General features: G+C 40.9%; 2 protein-coding genes across 2 annotated transcripts in view; both read left to right on the forward strand.

Moving 5' to 3' along the window:
* Nucleotides 1-580: 580 nt before the first annotated feature.
* Nucleotides 581-4,705, forward strand: LOC130876415 (recombining binding protein suppressor of hairless-like). Its single transcript, XM_057772929.1, is given in 2 exon segments — nucleotides 581-2,084; nucleotides 2,087-4,705. Coding segments are annotated over 2 exon segments (1,461 nt in total). The 5' UTR covers nucleotides 581-655; the 3' UTR covers nucleotides 2,119-4,705.
* An 808-nt stretch (nucleotides 4,706-5,513) lies between these two features.
* LOC130875636 (vomeronasal type-2 receptor 116-like) overlaps nucleotides 5,514-19,534 on the forward strand; it is a 25,210-nt gene continuing 11,189 nt past the window's right edge. The window contains exons 1-2 of the mRNA XM_057771671.1: nucleotides 5,514-5,553; nucleotides 15,075-15,803. Of these exons, the coding sequence (XP_057627654.1) occupies nucleotides 5,514-5,553; nucleotides 15,075-15,803 (769 nt within the window). The remainder of the gene's footprint in view (nucleotides 5,554-15,074; nucleotides 15,804-19,534) is intronic.

A 19,534-nucleotide genomic window follows, 5' to 3' on the forward strand; every position in this document is an offset into this window, starting at 1 on the left:
ATTAAATCAAGTTCAGGTGAACAATTTAAATAGACCTATATGTCATGAGGAAATAGAAGCTGTCATGAAAAAACTCCCAACCAAAAAAAAGCTCAGGACCAGATGGTTTTAGTGCAGAATTCTACCAGAACTTCCAAGAAGAGCTGATACCTATACTCCTTAATGTGTTTCACATAATAGAAACAGAAGAGTCATTGCCAAACTCTTTTTATGAAGCTACAGTAACCCTGATACCAAAATCACAGAAAGACTCAACCAAGAAAGAGAATTACAGACCAATCTCATTCATTAACATCGATGCAAAAATTTTCAATAAAATACTGGCAAACCGAATCCAAGAACACAACAAGAAAAAATCATCCATTATGACCAAGTAGGCTTCATCCCAGAGATGCAGGCCTGGTTCAACATACAAAAATCTATCAATGTGCCTCCATCGCCGGGGTAGGTTTCCAGGGAAGGCAGCGAACAGGATCCCCTAGTCCGCGGGCGGCGCGAGGTGGCAGGCTCCCGGCGGCGGCGGAGCGGGGAAAGGCGGCGTGGGGGCCGGGTGGCAGCGATCAGCGAGGCCGAGGGAAGGGGCGGGGGAGAGGAGCAGGGAAAGGCGGCGGGGGAATCTCGCGAGGGTTGGAGTTTTGGCGAGAGTTTGTGGAAGATGGCGCCTGTTGTGACAGGGAAGTTTGGTGAGCGGCCTCCACCTAAGCGACTCACTAGAGAAGCTGTGCGAAATTATTTAAAAGAACGAGGGGATCAAACAGTACTCATTCTTCACGCAAAAGTTGCGCAGAAGTCGTATGGAAATGAAAAACGATTTTTTTGCCCTCCTCCTTGTGTGTATCTTATGGGCAGTGGTTGGAAGAAAAAAAAAGAGCAAATGGAAAGAGATGGTTGTTCGGAACAAGAGTCACAACCCTGTGCATTTATTGGGATAGGAAATAGTGACCAAGAAATGCAGCAGCTGAACTTGGAAGGGAAGAACTACTGCACAGCTAAAACATTGTACATATCTGATTCAGACAAGAGAAAGCATTTCATGTTGTCTGTAAAAATGTTCTATGGCAACAGTGATGACATTGGTGTGTTCCTCAGCAAGCGGATAAAAGTCATTTCCAAACCTTCCAAAAAGAAGCAGTCATTGAAAAATGCTGACTTGTGCATTGCCTCAGGAACAAAGGTGGCTTTGTTTAATCGGCTTAGATCCCAGACAGTTAGTACCAGATACCTGCATGTAGAAGGAGGAAACTTCCATGCTAGTTCACAACAGTGGGGAGCATTTTATATTCATCTCTTGGATGACGATGAATCAGAAGGAGAGGAGTTCACAGTCCGAGATGGTTACATCCACTATGGACAGACTGTCAAACTTGTGTGCTCAGTTACTGGCATGGCACTCCCAAGATTGATAATTAGAAAAGTTGATAAGCAGACAGCATTACTGGATGCAGATGACCCTGTATCACAACTCCACAAATGTGCATTTTACCTTAAGGATACTGAAAGAATGTACTTGTGCCTTTCTCAAGAAAGAATAATCCAATTTCAGGCCACTCCATGTCCGAAAGAACCAAATAAAGAAATGATAAATGATGGAGCTTCCTGGACAATCATTAGCACAGATAAGGCAGAGTATACATTCTATGAAGGAATGGGCCCTGTCCTTGCCCCAGTCACTCCTGTGCCTGTCGTAGAAAGTCTTCAGTTGAATGGCGGCGGAGACGTAGCAATGCTTGAACTTACAGGACAGAATTTTACTCCAAATTTACGAGTATGGTTTGGGGATGTAGAAGCTGAAACAATGTACAGATGTGGAGAGAGCATGCTCTGTGTGGTCCCAGACATTTCTGCATTCCGAGAAGGTTGGAGATGGGTCCGGCAGCCAGTCCAGGTTCCAGTAACTTTGGCCCGTAATGATGGAATCATTTATTCTACCAGCCTTACCTTTACCTACACACCAGAACCAGGGCCGAGGCTACACTGCAGCGCAGCAGGAGCGATCCTCAGAGCCAACTCAAGCCAAGTGCCCACCAACGAGTCAAACACAAACAGCGAGGGAAGTTACACGAACGCCAGCACAGATTCTACCAGTGCACATCGTCCACAGCAACCGTGGTGTCCTAACTAACGTCTTTTTGCTAGGACTTAAACTGACTTGAATGTGGCAAAAAGTTGAAAAAACAAAAAAAGGAAAGAAAGAAAGGCAAGGATAAAATGAACAATCTTTTGTGGTTTCTTGGGAAAACTTCATACCAGGTGATCTATTCAAAACCCCCATTACCTGCAAGTGCTGATGTGAAACGCAGAAGCCACAGTAAAACGGAAAACATCAAAATGTACAAACTGTTGGAAATCACGGTTTTCAGCTGTCTCTCTCGCACACACCCCCTTTTTGGTTGGTTTTTGATTGGTTTTGATTAAATGGTCAAGAAATAGATTTGTGGCTGGAGTACAGGTTAAGCTAGAAGACACAAATCTTAACGTAGTTTTTATGGACCAAGGGACTTGCGTAAGCTTTAGTAAAAGGTACATTTTCACCATGCCTTTTTATACCACAGTATGTAGTATACCTTATTACCAGTAGGTTGCACTCTCCACCCCTTTGAGCTTTGGCTCTAAAGTACATTCAGGTTCAAGCCTGACCATGCTTGTTCAATCTGAGTACCGAACACTTCCAGGTTCTTTTGGTCTAAGGCTGGAACTTTTTTAAGCTGAAGTCTTATGACTTTTTCATAAGTTGGAATTATTTTGATTTCAGCAAATCAAATTTTGTAAAGGCCTGCATATTTTTTTTAAGATTATATGAAGTCTGTGCAAAAGCTTTAAAAAAATGCCTCTGCCTTGCCTGCAATACATGCAATGTATGTTAACTTAGTCTATTCTCAGATACTGTTGGTAGTTATTTCTGTTTTCCTTTTTTTTTTTTAAAAAAAATGTATTTATAGTGGTAATCCAAGAGATTCTAACATTTACGTGGAGTTCAGTGTGACCATTTAGTCATTTCCGAGTTAATGGCACAGAACATCACCATTTGAAGGGTTTGCGCCTCTTTGCCTGTTCATCAGTTTATCTGTGTTCCAGGGTTTGTTCAGGTTTCCTTCCTTTCCCAAATCTTGTACATAACTTGTATTATGTGTAAGTTAAACATTTTATCTTTAACTTGGAATGTTCCCAGTGCTTACATTTAACAGGGTGTTTCCCACCTTGTTGGCAAATGACAAAAAATATCATGAGAATTATTTGCTGCCAAGATGGTGCCCTTAGGGTAAAATGAGGAAAGTCTCTGCAAGATGATCTATTGTACTTCATTCTCCTTTCTTTAGCCTAGGCCAGAACTTCATAATTCTGAATATAAGATCATAAGATGGCTTTTATTAGATGATAACTAAATAAACTGAACTAAATAAAATAGCCAGAAGACAGTACCTTAGAAACAGATAGTTGTAAGTTTATAAAAATACAAATGTAACTTATATTTTTATTTCCCATTTTGCCCTTTGTTTATTTTTCCCTAGTAGAAATGTTCTGTCCAATTTTTTTTTCTTTTCTGTTAAACTTTGATTGCATTCAGTCTTGTGTATCAGCCTTGTGTGCTAATATTGCCAGTTTTTACTTCCATTCCTGCACTTTGGTGATGCCTTGTTCAGTTTCTTGGGAATTGCAGCAGACTCATTGGGCTACATTTAGTACAGGAACCACACGTGTGTGTTAAAGGACACAGTCTAGTGATGCCATTCTCTTTTGTAGAGTAAAAACTACCTCTAGATTGTGGTAAGCTTTTACTGTCCCTTAAAACAGGAGCCACGAGTACCTTCTGATGCAAACTGTAACTTCTCCAGCATTTTTGGTGTCTTTCTGACTCCCTGGACTTCTGAAAGTTTTCATGTAGTCTTGCTAAGAATCCTTTGTCAGAGCCTTGTTTTCCACCTGCTTTGTTACCCACTGTTTCCTGAAGACTGCTACTGTAAATGCCACTCTGAACATCTTTAAGCTGCCTCCTCCTTGGTTTTTCAAGGGGTAGGCCGTCTGTAAAATGTGCTGGTTAAATCTGTGGCTGCGGCTTTCTGTTACTGCCAGCCTTAATCACCCCCAGGCTGTGCTCTGCTCACCATTTCTCTTCAGATCTGTTCCAGCCAGTGTCCTCCCTTCCTCATACCTTCATTCTGCCTCAGTGGTCAAGGGCAGAGCTCACTGTGGCCTTACCTACCTTTGCAGTAACTCTTCTCATCTTTCCTCCAAGTACCACTCCTCGTTTGCGGTGGAAGCAGCACCTCAGACTGTTCAGAGCCTGAGCAGTCTCAGTATCGCTGCGCTGTCCCAGGTCACACATCTCTCCTTCTAGATTTGGGATTTAGTTAAGAAAGCATTAAGTTAACTGAGAACAGATGAGATGCTTTTGAAGAACAAACTATTCCTTACCCAGGTTTGTAGCTTACAGTAACTGTTCAAGTTCATGGCTTTATTAAAATGAACTTTGACTTTTTAAAATGTTTATATCTTATTTTGGTTATTTTGTTTTATTTTGATAAGAATTGAAATAACTAGACTATAAGTCATTTTCCGGTTTTCTTTTTTTTTTTTTTTACAAAGTCCAAGAATGTAACAATAAAGGCATCTTTCCTAGAGTCCTACCACAGAATAGAGTGAACTGATGTCTGTTTTACCATGTTATTGATAGTTCTTTTGTCAGCTGCTTTCATTAAAAGTCATTTTTGTGAAAAAAAAATCTATCAATGTAATCCATCATATAAATAAACTGAAAGAAAAAACCCATATGATCATTTCATTAGATACTGAAAACCCATTTGACAAAATTCAACAACCCTTTATGATAAAGGTCTTGGAGAGATTAGGGATACAAAGATCATATCGAAATATAATAAAAGCAACATACAGCAAGCCGACAGCTAACATCAAATTAAACAGAGAGAAACTCAAAGCCATTCCACTTAAAATCAGGAACAAGACAAGGTGGTATATCTGTTAGTAGGCATTTCTCCCACAATGCTGTATCGTATTCAGTGGGCACAGAAATGAGTGGTTTGATCCTTCTTTTCTGTTTCCTTCTAACGTGACTTGGCGGAATACATTTGAAATTCTCTGACATGGAATAAGTGTGTGAAGAATTATGTGAATGTATTCCCCACGAAGTGTACATTCACAATGCATCCCATCTTACCACTACTATCATATATGTATATGGGATATTTCAGGAGGCAGTGACCTATTAGGGTGTGTTTGTGTGAACTTCTCTGGGGAAGAGTCTCTACAGAGATGTGATGCTGGAAATCTGTGATAATATCACTGCTGTAGGTAAGAATATGAGTTATCTTTCACTTTTTAAACAAGGGCACAAGCCTATCTTGGGGTTTGGTGTTCTACTGTGAAAGAGGAAGAATGTGGTGAATAAATCAGGCATGGTTCTCAGGTTCACTAAATACACTAATTTAGATTTGTATAATATTCAGCAATATACATTTTCTGGTACTATATTTTAGGCTCCAAATGGGAAGACCACAATGTTGAAGAACATTGTCAAAGTGCTAGAAGATATGGAAGGTAAATTTCATGTGCAAGATGATACAGTGCTCTACTGAAGAAATTTTAATGTGCTCTGAAGTTTTAAAGAAAATGAGGCACACCAAGCCCCATCTGCACTCTATGCACCATCTGAGCCGGGCAAGGAGCTGGAGATTGAAACACACAGAGACAGAGACATTTGATACAGAAATGCTCCAAAAATGCTCCCTTTATTGTGTTCAGGGGCAGCTTATATAGGGATAGCCATGCCCCAGCCATGCCCCAGCCGAACCCACCAGAAACCACTCTCCTGCCATCAGGAGCTCCTGAGGGTCTCATGCTCAGAGGAGCTGTAGGCACTCAGATAAGGGGAAAGCAAGTTGTTTCATGATCTGGGGGTTCACAGCTCCCAACAAGAAAAGCTATAGCATAAATAAGCACAGCTTTAAGTATATTGATGATTAACTTCTTACAGACCATATCCCTCAATGTCATGTACTAGGTCTGTGTTTGCAAGGCATTCCTCTATGAAACAAGACAAGGAATCAGTACCTTAACACATGACACTATTTTATTTTATTTTGGTGTTTCAAGACAGGGTTTCTCTGTGTATCTTTGGAGCCTGTCCTGGAACTCACTCTATTGACCTGGCTGGCCTTGAACTCACAGATATCCACCTGCCTCTGCCTCCCAAGTGCTGGGATTAAAGGCATGCGCCACCACTGCCCAGCTTATGCCACTATTTTAGTTATATCCCCATGAGGTCCATGCTGTAGAACTGTCCATTTAGTTTTGTATCATTCAATTATCATAAAAGGCATGCACATTGATTAAGGGATTAGTGTATGTCCAAGACTTTTCCCAAGTAAATTGTCAATATTAAAGCCAGAGTCCCTCATATACTTGTAGTGACTGACCAAAGTTTGGTGGGGTCCCTTTAGGAACATCAAGAAGGTTGTGGTGGAGAAACCTTAATCCCATGCCACATATGTATTGGTGAGAAAAGTTAAACAGTGAATGCAATGGTAAAACCTTTTATTTGTTATTCTACTTTAATAGGTGTATCATCTGTCACTTTGGATACAAGCCATGTGATCCTAAGGGATATGGAAAGAAGCGATGTGCCTTTGTACATAACAGTTATTTTCAAATATATGAAAGAACTCATACTGAAAAGAAATCCTATTAATGTAATCAGTGCAATAAAGTCTTTGCAAATTTCAGTAGTCTTCAAAAACATGAAAAAAAATCATACTAGAAAAAACTCAGTGAATGTAATCAATGTGGTAAAGGATGGCTTAAACATTTAATTGAATAATGACAGCAAACGAAAGTAATAATCGGAAGTAAATCCACTCCTATCTGCTATACCTGGTAGCACAAAAACACATTCCACGAATAATTCTGTGATTTTTTAATGTTTATTTATTTATTATTATACAATATTCTGTCTGTGTGTATGACTGCAGGTCAGAAGAGGGCACCTGACCTCATTACAGATGGTTGTGAACCACCATGTGGTTGCTGGGAATTGAACTCAGGACCTTTGGAAGAGCAGGCAATGCTCTTAACCTCTAAGCCATCTCTCCAGCCCCCATAATTCTGTGTTTTATTCTTTTTTTTAATTGAAAAAAAAATTTCCGCCTCCTCCCCGCCTCCCATTTCCCTCCCCCTCCTCCCGCCCCTCTTCCCCACCCCCCACTCCTCTTCTCCTCCCTCTCCAGCCCCAGGAGCAGTCAGGGTTCCCTGCCCTTTGGAAAGTCCAAGGTCCTCCCCCCTCCATCCAGATCTAGGAAGTTGAACATCCAAACTGTCTAGGCTCGCACAAAGCCAGATTCTGAAGTAGGATCAACACCCCGTGCCATTGTCCTTGGCCTCTTGTCAGCTCTCATTGTCTGCCATGTTCAGAGAGTCCGGTTTTATCCCATGCTTTTTCAGTCACAGTCCAGCTGGCCTTGGTGAGCTCCCCATAGATCGGTCCGACTGTCTCAGTGGGTGGGTGCACCCCTCGTGGTCATGACTTCGTTGTACATGTTCTCCCTCCTTCTGCTCCTCATTAGGACCTTGGGAGCTCAGTCCGGTGCTCCAGTGTGGGTCTTTGTCTCTATCTCCATCCATCGCTAGATGAAGGTTCTATGGTGATATGCAAGATATTCATCAGTATGGCTATAGGATAGGATCATTTCAGGTTCCCTATCCTCAGGTGCACAAGGAACTAACTGGGGACATTGCCCTGGGCATCTGGTAGCCACCCCAAGTTCAAGTCTCTTGCCAACCCTTAGGTGGTTCCCTTAACTAAGATATGACTTTCCCTGCTCCCCTATCCAACCTTCCTATATCCCCAATCATCCCGTTTCCCCAAGTTCCCCTCATCCTCTCCTTCACACTTTTCTCTCTCCCTCTCCCCTTACCCCCATCCCACCCTACCCCCAAGATTCCAATTTTTTGCCTGGCACTCTTGTCTACTTCCCATAGCCAGGAGGATAACTATATGTTTTTCCTTGGGTTTGCCCTCTTGTTTAGCTTCTTTAGGACCACAAATTATAGACTCAGAGGCCCCCTATCCATAGCTAGAAACCAATTATGAGTGAGTACATCCCATGATCTTCTTTTTGCGTCTGGGTTACCTCACTCAGGATAGTATTTTCTATTTCCATCCATTTGCATGCAAAATTCGGGAAGTCATTGTTTTTTACTGCAGAGTAGTACTCTAATGTGTATATATTCCACACTTTCTTCATCCATTCTTCTATTGAAGGGCACCTAGGATGCTTCCAGGTTCTGCCTATTACAAATAATGCTGCTATGAACATAGTTGGACAAATGCTTTTGTCATATGATAAGGAATCTCTTGGATATATTCCCAGGAGTGGTATTGCTGGGTCCAGAGGTAGGTTGATCCCAAATTTTCTGAGAAACCGCCAGACTGATTTCCAAAGTGGTTGCACAAGTTTGCAGTCCCACCAGCAATGGATGAAGGTACCCCTTTCTCCACAACCTCTCCAGCAAAGGCTATCCTTGGTGTTTTTGATTTTAGCCATTCTGACAGGTGTAAGATGATATCTCAACGTTGTTTTGATTTGCATTTCTCTGATCGCTAAGGAGGTTGAGCATGACCTTAAGTATCTTTTGGCCATTTGAACTTTTTTTTTTTTTATTCTTTTTTACTTAAAATTTCCAACTGCTCCCCGTTTCCCATTTCCCTCCCCCTCCTCCCACATATTGCCCCCTCCCCCCGCTCCCCTCCCCCTATCCCCACTCCACTTCTCCTCCCCCTAGTCCACTCCCCCTCCCTCTTGATACTGAAGAGCAGTCCAAATTCCCTGCTCTACATGAAGACCAAGGTCCTCCCACTTCTGTCTAGGTCCAGGAAGGTGAGCATCCAAACAGGCTAGGCTCCCACAAAGCCAGTTCATGTATTAGGATCGAAACCTAGTGCCATTGTCCTTGGCTTCTCATCAGCCTTCATTGTCCGCCTTGTTCAGAGAGTCCAGTTTCAACCCATGCTTATTCAGTCCCAGTCCAGCTGGCCTTGGAGAGCTCCCAATAGATCAGTTCCACTGTCACAGTGGGTGGGTGCACCCCTCGTGGTCCTGATTTCCTTGCTCATGTTCTCCCTCCTTCTGCTCCTCATTTGGACCTTAAGAGCTCAGACGGTTGATCCAAATTGGGTCTCTGTCTCTCTCTCGATCCATCGCCAGATGAAAGTTCCTGTGCCATTCTCCTTGGCCTCTCGTCAGCTCTCATTGTCCACCACATTCAGAGAGTCCGGTTTTATCCCATGTTTTTTTCAGTAGCAGTCCAGCTGGCCTTGGTGAGCTCCCAATAGATCGGCCCCACTGTCTCAGTGGTTGGGTGCACCCCTCATGGTCCTGACTACCTTGTTCATGTTCTCTCTCCTTCTGCTCCTCATTATAACCTTGGGAGCTCAGTCCGGTGCTCCAGTGTGGGTCTCTGTCTCTATCTCCATCCATCGCTAGATGAAGGTTCTATGGCGATATGCAAGATATTCATCAGTATGATTATAGGATAGGTTCATTTCAGGTTCCCTATCCTCAGGTGCCCCAATGAACTAACTGGGGACATTGCCCAGGGCTTCTGGTAGCCATTCCGGGTTCAAGTCTCTTGCCAACCCTTAGGTGGCTCCCTTAACTAAGGTATGAGTTTCCCTGCTCCCCCATCCAACCTTCCTTTATCCCCAATCACCCCGATTCTCCCAGTTCCCCTCATCCTCTCCTTCACACTTTTCTCTCCCCATCTCCCCTCATCCCCATCCCACCCCACCCCCCAAGATTCCCATTTTTTGCCCATCAATCTTGTCTATTTCCCATAGCTGGGAGGATATCTATATGTTTTTCCTTGGGTTTACGCTCTTGTTTAGCTTCTTTAGGATCACAAATTATAGACTCAGTGGCCCCTATCCATGGCTAGAAACCAATTATGAGTGAGTACATCCCATGATCTTCTTTTTGGGTCTGGGTTACCTCACTCAGGATAGTATTTTCTATTTCCATCCATTTGCATGCAAAATTCGAGAAGTCATTGTTTTTTACCGCAGAGTAGTACTCTAATGTATATATATTCCACACAATCTTCATCCATTCTTCTATTGAAGGGCATCTAGGTTGCTTCCAGGTTCTGGCTATTACAAATAATGCTGCTATGAACATAGTTGGACAAATGCTTTTGTCATATGATAGGGCATCTCTTGGGTATATTCCCAAGAGTGCTATTGCTGGGTCCAGGGGTAGGTTGATCCCAATTTTTCTGAGAAACCGCCACACTGATTTCCAAAGTGGTTGCACAAGTTTGCAGTCCCACCAGCAATGGATGAGGGTACCCCTTTCTCCACAACCTCTCCAGCAAAGGCTATCCTTGGTGTTTTTGATTTTAGCCATTCTGACAGGTGTAAGATGATATCTCAACGTTGTTTTGATTTGCATTTCTCTGATCGCTAAGGAGGTTGAGCATGACCTTAAGTATCTTTTGGCCATTTGAACTTCATCTGTTGAGAATTCTCTGTTTTGTTCAGTGCCCCATTTTTTAATTGGGTTAATTATCCTTTTAAAGTCTAGTTTCTTGAGTTCTTTATATATTTTGGAGATCAGACCTTTGTCTGTAGCGGGGTTGGTGAAGATCTTCTCCCAGTCAGTAGGCTGCCTTTTTGTCTTAATGACAGTGTCCTTTGCTTTACAGAAGCTTCTCAGTTTCAGGAGGTCCCATTTATTCAATGTTGCCCTTCATGTCTGTGCTGCTGGGGTTATACATAGGAAGCGATCTCCTGTGCCCATATGTTGTAGGGTACTTCCCATTTTCTCTTCTATCAGGTTGAGTGTGTTCAGATTGATATTGAGGTCTTTGATCCATTTGGACTTGAGTTTTGTGCATAGTGATAGATATGGGTCTATTTTCATTCTTCTACAGGTTGACATCCAATTGTGCCAGCACCATTTGTTGAAGATGCTTTCTTTCTTCCATTGTATACTTTTAGCTCCTTTATCGAAAATTAGTTGTTCATAGGTTTGTGGGTTAAAATCCGGGTCTTCTATACGATTCCATTGGTCAACTGCTCTGTTTTTATGCCAGTACCACGCTGTTTTCATTACTGTAGCTCTGTAATAGAGTTTGAAGTCAGGAATGGTAATGCCTCCAGAAGTTCCTTTATTATATAAGATTGTTTTGGCTATCCTGGGTTTTTTGTTTCTCCATATAAAGTTGATTATTGTCCTTTCAAGATCTGTGAAGAATTTTGATGGGATTTTAATGGGGATTGCATTGAATCTATAGATTGCCCTTGGTAGAATTGCCATTTTTACTATGTTGATCCTCCCAATCCAAGAGCAAGGGAGATCCTTCCATTTTCTGGTATCCTCTTCAATTTCTTTCTTCAATGCCTTAAAGTTCTTGTCAAATAGATCTTTCACTTCCTTGGTTAGAGTTACCCCAAGATATTTTATGCTTTTTGTGGCTATTGTGAAAGGTGATGATTCTCTTATTTCCCTCTCTGCTTCCATATCCTTTGTGTATAAGAGGGCGACTGATTTTTTGGAGTTGATCTTGTATCCTGCCACATTACTAAAGGCGTTTATCAGCATCAATCACTTTCATAAAGTCAATTTTATCTACTTCTTCATGATTAAGGTGTTCATGTCCTCCTGTTGTGAGGTCGCTGGGTTCTGGTGGTTTCATATAGTTTTTCAGATTGTTGGGTGAATTCTTGCATTGGTGCCTGCCCATCTCTTTCTCCGAATGCTCCCCTATGGATCTTCTTTTACCGGATCAGGTCTCCTTGCCTACTGATGTACCTTCCCAGTGATGGCACTCCCCAGTGATAGCTCTCCTGGTGCTCCAGTGATGTCTCTCCTGGTACCAATATCAGATCTCCGTGCCGAAAGACGGCTCTCCTGGTACCCAGATTAGCTCTCCCACTGATGGCTCTCCTGGTGCCAAGATCAAATCTCCCTGCAGGTTGGGTAGTTCGTAAACAAAGCGCCTACCTTGCTTGTTGCAGGCAGGCCAGTGAAACAAAGGAAGTCTCGCCTGCCTACTTGCCCTGAGGATTTGCCCCCAGCGCCAGACAGACTGAGCTGGATGGTGTTATGTGCCCAAAGAGGAAAGGGGGCAGAAGGAAGAAGGGTTCTGGATGCAAGCTGGGTGGGACAAGAAGAGAGAGGCAGTATGCGGGGTGTAGAGCCCCTGCAGGGAGCCCGGGGAGTATAGGGTGGGGGATGAGGAACTTCAGAGTTCCCTGTCCAGGGCTGCTTCCGCCGCTGGTCACAAACTCACCCCACTGCTGTCTCTCCTGGTGCCCTATTTATTTATTTTTTTGAGACAGGGTTTTTCTGTGGTTTTTGAGCCTGTCTTGGACCTAGCTCTTGTAGACATTGAACTCATAGAAATCTGCCTGCCTCTGCCTCCCAAGTTCTGGGATTAAAGGCATGTGTCACCACTGCCCAGCTTCTCCTTCTCATTTGATTAATTGTGCTTTGAAGACTATTTTGCTACATATTAAAAAAGTTATACCAGCTTGGTAGTTAGGTTCATTTGATTGGAGAACCTTTTTCCAATCCTTTGCAGTAACGTCTATCTTTGATGCTGAGGTGGGTTTCTTGTATGTAACAGAGGATGGATCCTGTTTTCTTTTTTATCAATTCTGTGTGTTTTAATTGTCTTCTTGATCCTCAATTGAGAGATATAAATGACCAGTGTTTGTTATATCTTGTTATTATGTTGTTGCTGACAGTGGTAGTGTAGTGTGGTGTGGTGTGTATGTGTGTGTGTGTGTGTGTAGATGTTCAGGTTGTATGTGTATGTTTTCCTTCTTTGGATTTTGCTTTTGTGAGATTATCTATTAATTATGTTTTCATGGGTGTATTTAATTTCCTTTGTTGAAGTTTCTCTTCTTTAGTAGTACCTTCTATAAAGTTGGAATTGTTGATAGACAGTGTTTAAATTTGACTTTGACATTTATTAACTTGTTTTCTCCATCTATGGTTGTTGAAAGATTTGCTGGGTGTATTAATCTGGGCTTACATATTTGAAGTCCTAGAGTCTACAAGACATCTAGCTGGTGATGCCCTTTTAGCTTTTAGAGTCTTCAGTGAGAAGTCTGATGTAATTCTTATAGATCCATCTTTATATGTTATTTTATCGTTATGCATTACAGCTTTTAAAAGCTCTTTCTTTTTTGTTCTGGACATTTAGTGTTTTGATTCTAATGTGACAGGGGACTTGCTTTTCTGATGTAATCTTTTTGGCATTCCGTAAGTTTCTTAAAAATTTACGGTCATGTTTTGCAAGTTAGGAAATTTTCTTCTATTATTTAGTTAAGTGTATTTTCAGTGTATTTTCAGCTGGCCGGGGTCTGAAAAAGCATGGGACAAAACCGGTCTCACTGAACATAACGGACAATGAGGACTACTGAGAACTGAAAAACAATGGCAATGGGTTCTTGATCCTATTGCACCTAATGGCTTTGTGGGAGCCCAGGTAGTTTGGATGCTCACCTTAATAGACCTGGATGGAGGTGGGTGGTCCTTGGACCTCCCACAGGGCAGAGAAACCTGCTTGCTCTTTGGGCTGAGGAGGGAGGAAGACTTGATTGGGGGAGGGGGAGGGAATGGGAGGTGGTGGCGGGGAAGAGGCAGAAATCTTTAATAATTAAATAAATTAATTAATAAAAAAAGACTACTAAAAAATTTATGGTCATGTTTTGCAAGTTAGGAAATTTTCTTCTATTATTTAGTTAAGTGTATTTTCAGGATTTTTATGCTGAGGTTCTTCTCTTTTCCTGATTATTTTTAGGTTTTGTCTTTTCATGATGTTACAGATTACCTGTATGTTTATTGTTAGGAGTTTTTATTAGATTTAACATTTTCTTTGCCCAATGAAATTATTTCTACTATTGCATCTTCAACCCCAGGCACCTTTTGTATTCTGTTGGTACTGCTTGTGTCTGTAGTTTGTATTTGCTCCCTTGGATTGGCTAGTTCCTGAATTCCCTCAGTTTGTGTTCTTTATTGCTTCAGTTTCAATTTTCATGCCATGAATGTTTTCTTTCTTGCTTTTTCTTGTTATTCTTGACATTTTTCAAAAGTTTTGTGAATGTCCTCTAATTCTTTGGTGAACTTTTCTTCAGCTTCTTCAAAGGAGTTTTTCATTTCCTCTTTAAGAACCTCTATCATCTCCAATAAAGTTGTTTTAAGGTAATTTTCTTTTGCTTTGACTATGTTGCAATATTCAGGTTTTTCTGCCATGGGGATAGATAAATTCTTGTAGCATCATATTTTTCTGGCTGTTGTTGATTGTATTTGAATACTGTCATTTAGGCATCTAACTGTGGGATAATTAATTCTCGTCCTTGAATTTTGAATTTCTCTTTGTTTGAATAGTGTTTTGTTTCTGGTTTCTGTTTTCATTTGGTTTCATAGTCTTTGAGGCCTATATTTCTGGCACCTGGCATGACCTCTGGTCTAGCAGGGAGTCTCTGTCCAAAAAAGAATTTGCCCTCTGGTGATTAAGTTGAATTTTGTTGTAGCAGAAGATCATTTTTTTTTTTTTTTGGCATGCAACTGAGCATCTGTAGTCTGATCAATCTAGTGTGGCACAATTTTAGACTTTCTTATATGATTATATGTCAATTTTACTTTATCTGAATAAGTAGATCATTATTTCATTGCCCAACACAAACAGTAACAAACTTGTCTGCATGAGGATTATCATGAGGGATTCATGACAGACAGTAAAAGGGGATTTCTACAGAGTTAGTCCATTAGTGTCCTTCTTGAAACTGTAGTAAAGCAGACTGTGACAGGTTATACAGAATATCAGTGGAAGGTGCTCTCCGTAACTTAAATATGGAATGAGTAATAACTTTAGAAATTGAAATGTTGATTATTTTCCTCCCATAGATCAGAAGGAGTGTATCCCTTGCCCAGTTCAAGAGTTTCCAAACCCCGAGAGAAACAACTGCCTACAAAAGTCAGTGACATTCCTGTCCTTTGATGATTCTCTGGGAACAGCTCTAGCCTGCACAGCTCTGTGTTTGACTGTCAGCACAGTTGTAGTTTTGGGGATCTTTCTCAAACACCAAGACTCACCCATCGTGAAGGCCAATAATCGGACTCTCAGCTTCATCCTGCTCATCTCCCTCCTCCTCTGCTTCCTGTGCCCATTTCTCTTCATTGGTCAGCCAAACACAGCCTCCTGCATATTGCAACAAATTACATTTGCTCTGGTGTTCACTCTGGCTCTTTCCACTGTTTTGGCTAAAACTATAACGGTAATTCTGGCTTTTAGAATCATGACACCAGGAAGAACAATGAGAAGGCTCTTTTTCTCAGGTTTCTATAACTCTGTCATCCCCATATGTATCTTGATCCAGTTTATTCTCCTTGGACTCTGGCTGGGAACTTCTCCTCCCTATATTGAAGAAGATGCACACTCTGAACATGATCACATCATCATTTTGTGCAACAAGGGCTCAGTCACTGCTTTCTACTGTGTGCTGGCATATTTAGGGACCCTGGCCTTAGGAAGCTTCACTGTGGCTTTCCTGGCAAGGAACCTACCTGATAGATTCAATGAAGCCAAGTTCCTGACATTCAGCATGCTGGTGTTCTGCAGTGTCTGGGTCACCTTCCTCCCTGTCTACCACAGCACCAAGAACAAAGTCATGGTGGCTGTGGAGGTCTTTTCCATTTTAGCATCCGCTGCCGGACTGCTTGGATGCATCTTTTTCCCAAAGTGCTTCATAATACTCCAAAGGCCTGATAAGAAACATTTGAAATGTTTTAAAAAACAAAACACACTATAGAAATAAAAATGATTATTTTTATTACTTAACTAAGTCTATCATAAACCCATTTATTATAGAAAAGTAAAAAATTTGTAATTATTTAACTACTTTTCAGAAAGTTTTTCTTAAGTTTATACTTTAACAAAAATAAAATAGTCTCAATGTGTCTCACATAAGACAATCTATTCTGGAATATAAGCTACTGCTGGAAATACATTTTATTTAGTTATTCACATAACTTATAAATTCATGGCCAATAGATATACTCAAATTTCAGTTACAAGATAGCCTCCAAGATAAATAATACATGGACTATGTTTTTCTTGTTCATTTATTTATTTATTTATTTATTTATTTTTTAGAGTTTAAGGGGCTTTGTGTGATTGTTGAGAACCTTATATAGGTTACACAAAGTATGGTACTCTGGAAAAGGGTGCTTGTAAAAAGATCAAGCCAATCATAAATTTGTATGTAGAATGCTCTAAAATCTAAAAATATGTCTGCCACAGAAGCCAACTATACCATTCCTTGACATATGCGCAAAGGAATTAACACCTCACTCCAGAGATTCTTGCCCAGACATTCACATTGCTGTTCTTTCAAAACAGATAGAAAATGAAAGCACCAGGTGTCTTTCAACTGCAAATGGATAATGAAAGTATTGTGCTCATGAATGGATGGAAATAAAAAATTATGCTGAGTTAGGTAACCCAGACCAATAAAAAACAAAGCCACATGTTCTCTCCACTTTGAGGCATCTAGCTCTAATTTTTACATGTTAGTATTCTCACCAAGACTAAATATAGAAATCAGGAAAGAGGGTGAGGATGCAATGGAGAGTAGAATACAAGGGTACAAGTGATCTTACTGGTGAAACAGTAAAAGATGGTACTCTAAATAAGAATAGGGTTGATCAATTCAAAGAAGGAAATATGCATAACTATTATACATAGATTTAAAAGAATCATGAGCAAAAGAGATAAACATAATGAAAAAAATAGCAGAATATTGAATCCCAGTCACATCTGACACAACTAAAAAACAAGTCCCACATCTAAGGCTCAGAGAACATGCAGAACATAGAGTCCTAAGATTGTAAAGGGCAGAGGATCAGAGATTTCTCTCAAACTGTGTCTCCTAATAATGCCAGTAGCTACACCCATAAGTCTTACCAATATGACTGATGAAAAATGAACTGAACAGGTAAATGATAATAGTCATGCAAAAATGGTCCAAGAAGAAACCATAAGTCCTTGACCTTATACAAAAATCTACATGGGACAAGTAAAGGCTGTGAGTGGGAGACATAGTTTTTCCCATGAAAGACCACATCTGTCGATTACCCAACACCAAATGTAAACCATGAAAAAATATACACAAATAACATTACAAAGACTGAGAAAGTTATATATTAGAGTATATACATACACATATGCATGTAATAAGTATTAATGACGAAAGAGGCTATAGATTTGAAAAACCCAGAAAAGTTGTTTGTGAAAGTTTATATGGAAGAAAGGTAAGGTATAAAATGATGGAATTATATTACAACTTCAAAGAAAGAAATAAAAGATACTCAGTTGTTTAAAAACAGAAATTTTCATATAATCTGAGAGAATTTTAAAAAAAATATTTAATATAGTAACCTAGATCTAGAAATACAAACTTTATGCATTCTTTATCTTCTGAAGTTTCTAACTCCAAACCATATGAGCACATATCAACACTTTTGCCTTGTCTCAGGTTTTGTGCTATTGGATTGTTTGACTCTTACAGGCCTGATCTTTTTCTGAAGAGAAAATAGAAGGAGAGTAGATCACAGGGAGAATATAGACATGGGTGAGCTGCAAGGAGTAGAGATGGGAACCTATGGCCTGGGTATATGTATGAGCAAAGAATGTATTTTCAATAAAAAGGAAAGAAAATAAATAGCAAAAATGCAAAAATAAAAGTGCAGGAAAGGTAAAGTATAATAAATTGTTCATTCTGCTATTAATATTAATTAAACCAAGAGTCTCTATTTTTATATTCATTGCTATATAAGTTTCCAAAGAAACAAAGAGACCAAGAGTCTTACCCAGCTATGAACCACACAAAGTATCAGCATGATTATAGGAGGATGGCCCACTTGTTTGTATTGGCCACCTGGCTAGCTTAGCCCCAAAATAACAACACAGAAATTGTACTAATTAAATTACTGCTTGAACCATTAGCTCTAAATTCTTAATGTCTAATTCTTAATCTTTTTTAAATTATTCATTTATTTATTTTAATAAAAAATTTCCACCTCCTCCCATTTCCCTTCCCCTCTCCCCCTGCCTCTCCAGTCCAAAGAACAGTCAGGGTTCCCTGTCCTGTGGGAAGTCCAAGGTCTGTTCCCCTCCATCGAGGTCTAGGAAGATAAGCATCAAAACAGACTAGGCTCCCACAAAGCCAGTACATGCAGTAGGATCAAAACCCAGTGCCATTGTCCTTGGCTTCTCAGTCAGCCCTCCTTGTCCACCACGTTCAGAGAGTCCAGTTTGATCACATGCTCCATCAGTCCCAGTCCAGCTGGCCTTAGTGAGCTCCCATTTCATTAGCCCCACCATCTCAGTGGGTGGGCACACCCCTCACGGTCCTGACTTCCTTGCTCATGTTCTCCCTCCTTCTGATCCTCATTTGGACCTTGGTAGCTAAGTCCAGTGCTCCAATGTGGGTCTCTGTCTCTATCTCCATCCATTGCCAGATGAAGGTTCTATGGTGACATGCAAGATATTCATCAGTATGGCTATAGGATAGGGTCATTTCAGGCTCCCTCTCCTCAGTTGCACAAGGATCTAGCTGGGGACATCTCCAAGGACACCTGGGAACATCTCTAGAGCCAAGTCTCTTGCAAACACTAAAATGACTCCCTTAATTAGAATATATACTTCCCTGTTCCCATCCCAACCATCCCATTCCCCCAAGCTCTCCCCATCTTCCCCTTCTCACTTTTTTATCCCTGCCACACCAACTCCAGTGTCGTCTGTGTGACATGACATATGTCATTATGCCGGATGGGAGCTACGTGTCCTATGGGACTAGGCTTCCTGGAGGTCAATGGCAGACAGCCCGGTATTAACCACCGCTGAGGCATAGACGGGATATAGGCTTGGCACAACCTCTTTTATCATAATGATATTCTATATATATACAAGACAAGGATCATTCTCTTCAGGAACAGCTCTGGGATAAGGAAGCACAGTATAGGCATATCCCCATATTCCCTTACCCCCACTCCACCCCCAGCCCCACGTTTCCAATTTTTGCCTGGCAATCTTGACTCCTTCCAATACCAAGGAGGATAACTATATGTTTTTCTTTGGGTTCACATTTTTATTTAGCTTCTCTGGGATCGAATTATAAGCTCAATGTCCTTTATTTATGACTAGAATCCACCTATGAGTGAGTACATACCATATTCATCTTTTTGGGTCTGGGTTACCTCACTCAGTATAGTGTTTTCCATTTCCATACATTTGCACGCAAAATTCAAGATGTAATTGTTTTTTACCACTGAGTAGTACTCTAATGTGTACATATTCCACACTTTCTTTATCCATTCTTCCATTGAGGGGCATCTAGGTTGTTTCCAGGTTCTGGCTGTTACAAATAATGCTGCTATGAACATAGTTGAACAAATGCTTTTGTAGTATGATAGGGCATCTCTTGGGTATATTTCCAAGAGATTTATTGCTGGAT

This window comes from Chionomys nivalis, chromosome 6 (assembly GCF_950005125.1).
Source record: "Chionomys nivalis chromosome 6, mChiNiv1.1, whole genome shotgun sequence".
In the NCBI taxonomy this organism is placed as follows: domain Eukaryota; kingdom Metazoa; phylum Chordata; class Mammalia; order Rodentia; family Cricetidae; genus Chionomys; species Chionomys nivalis.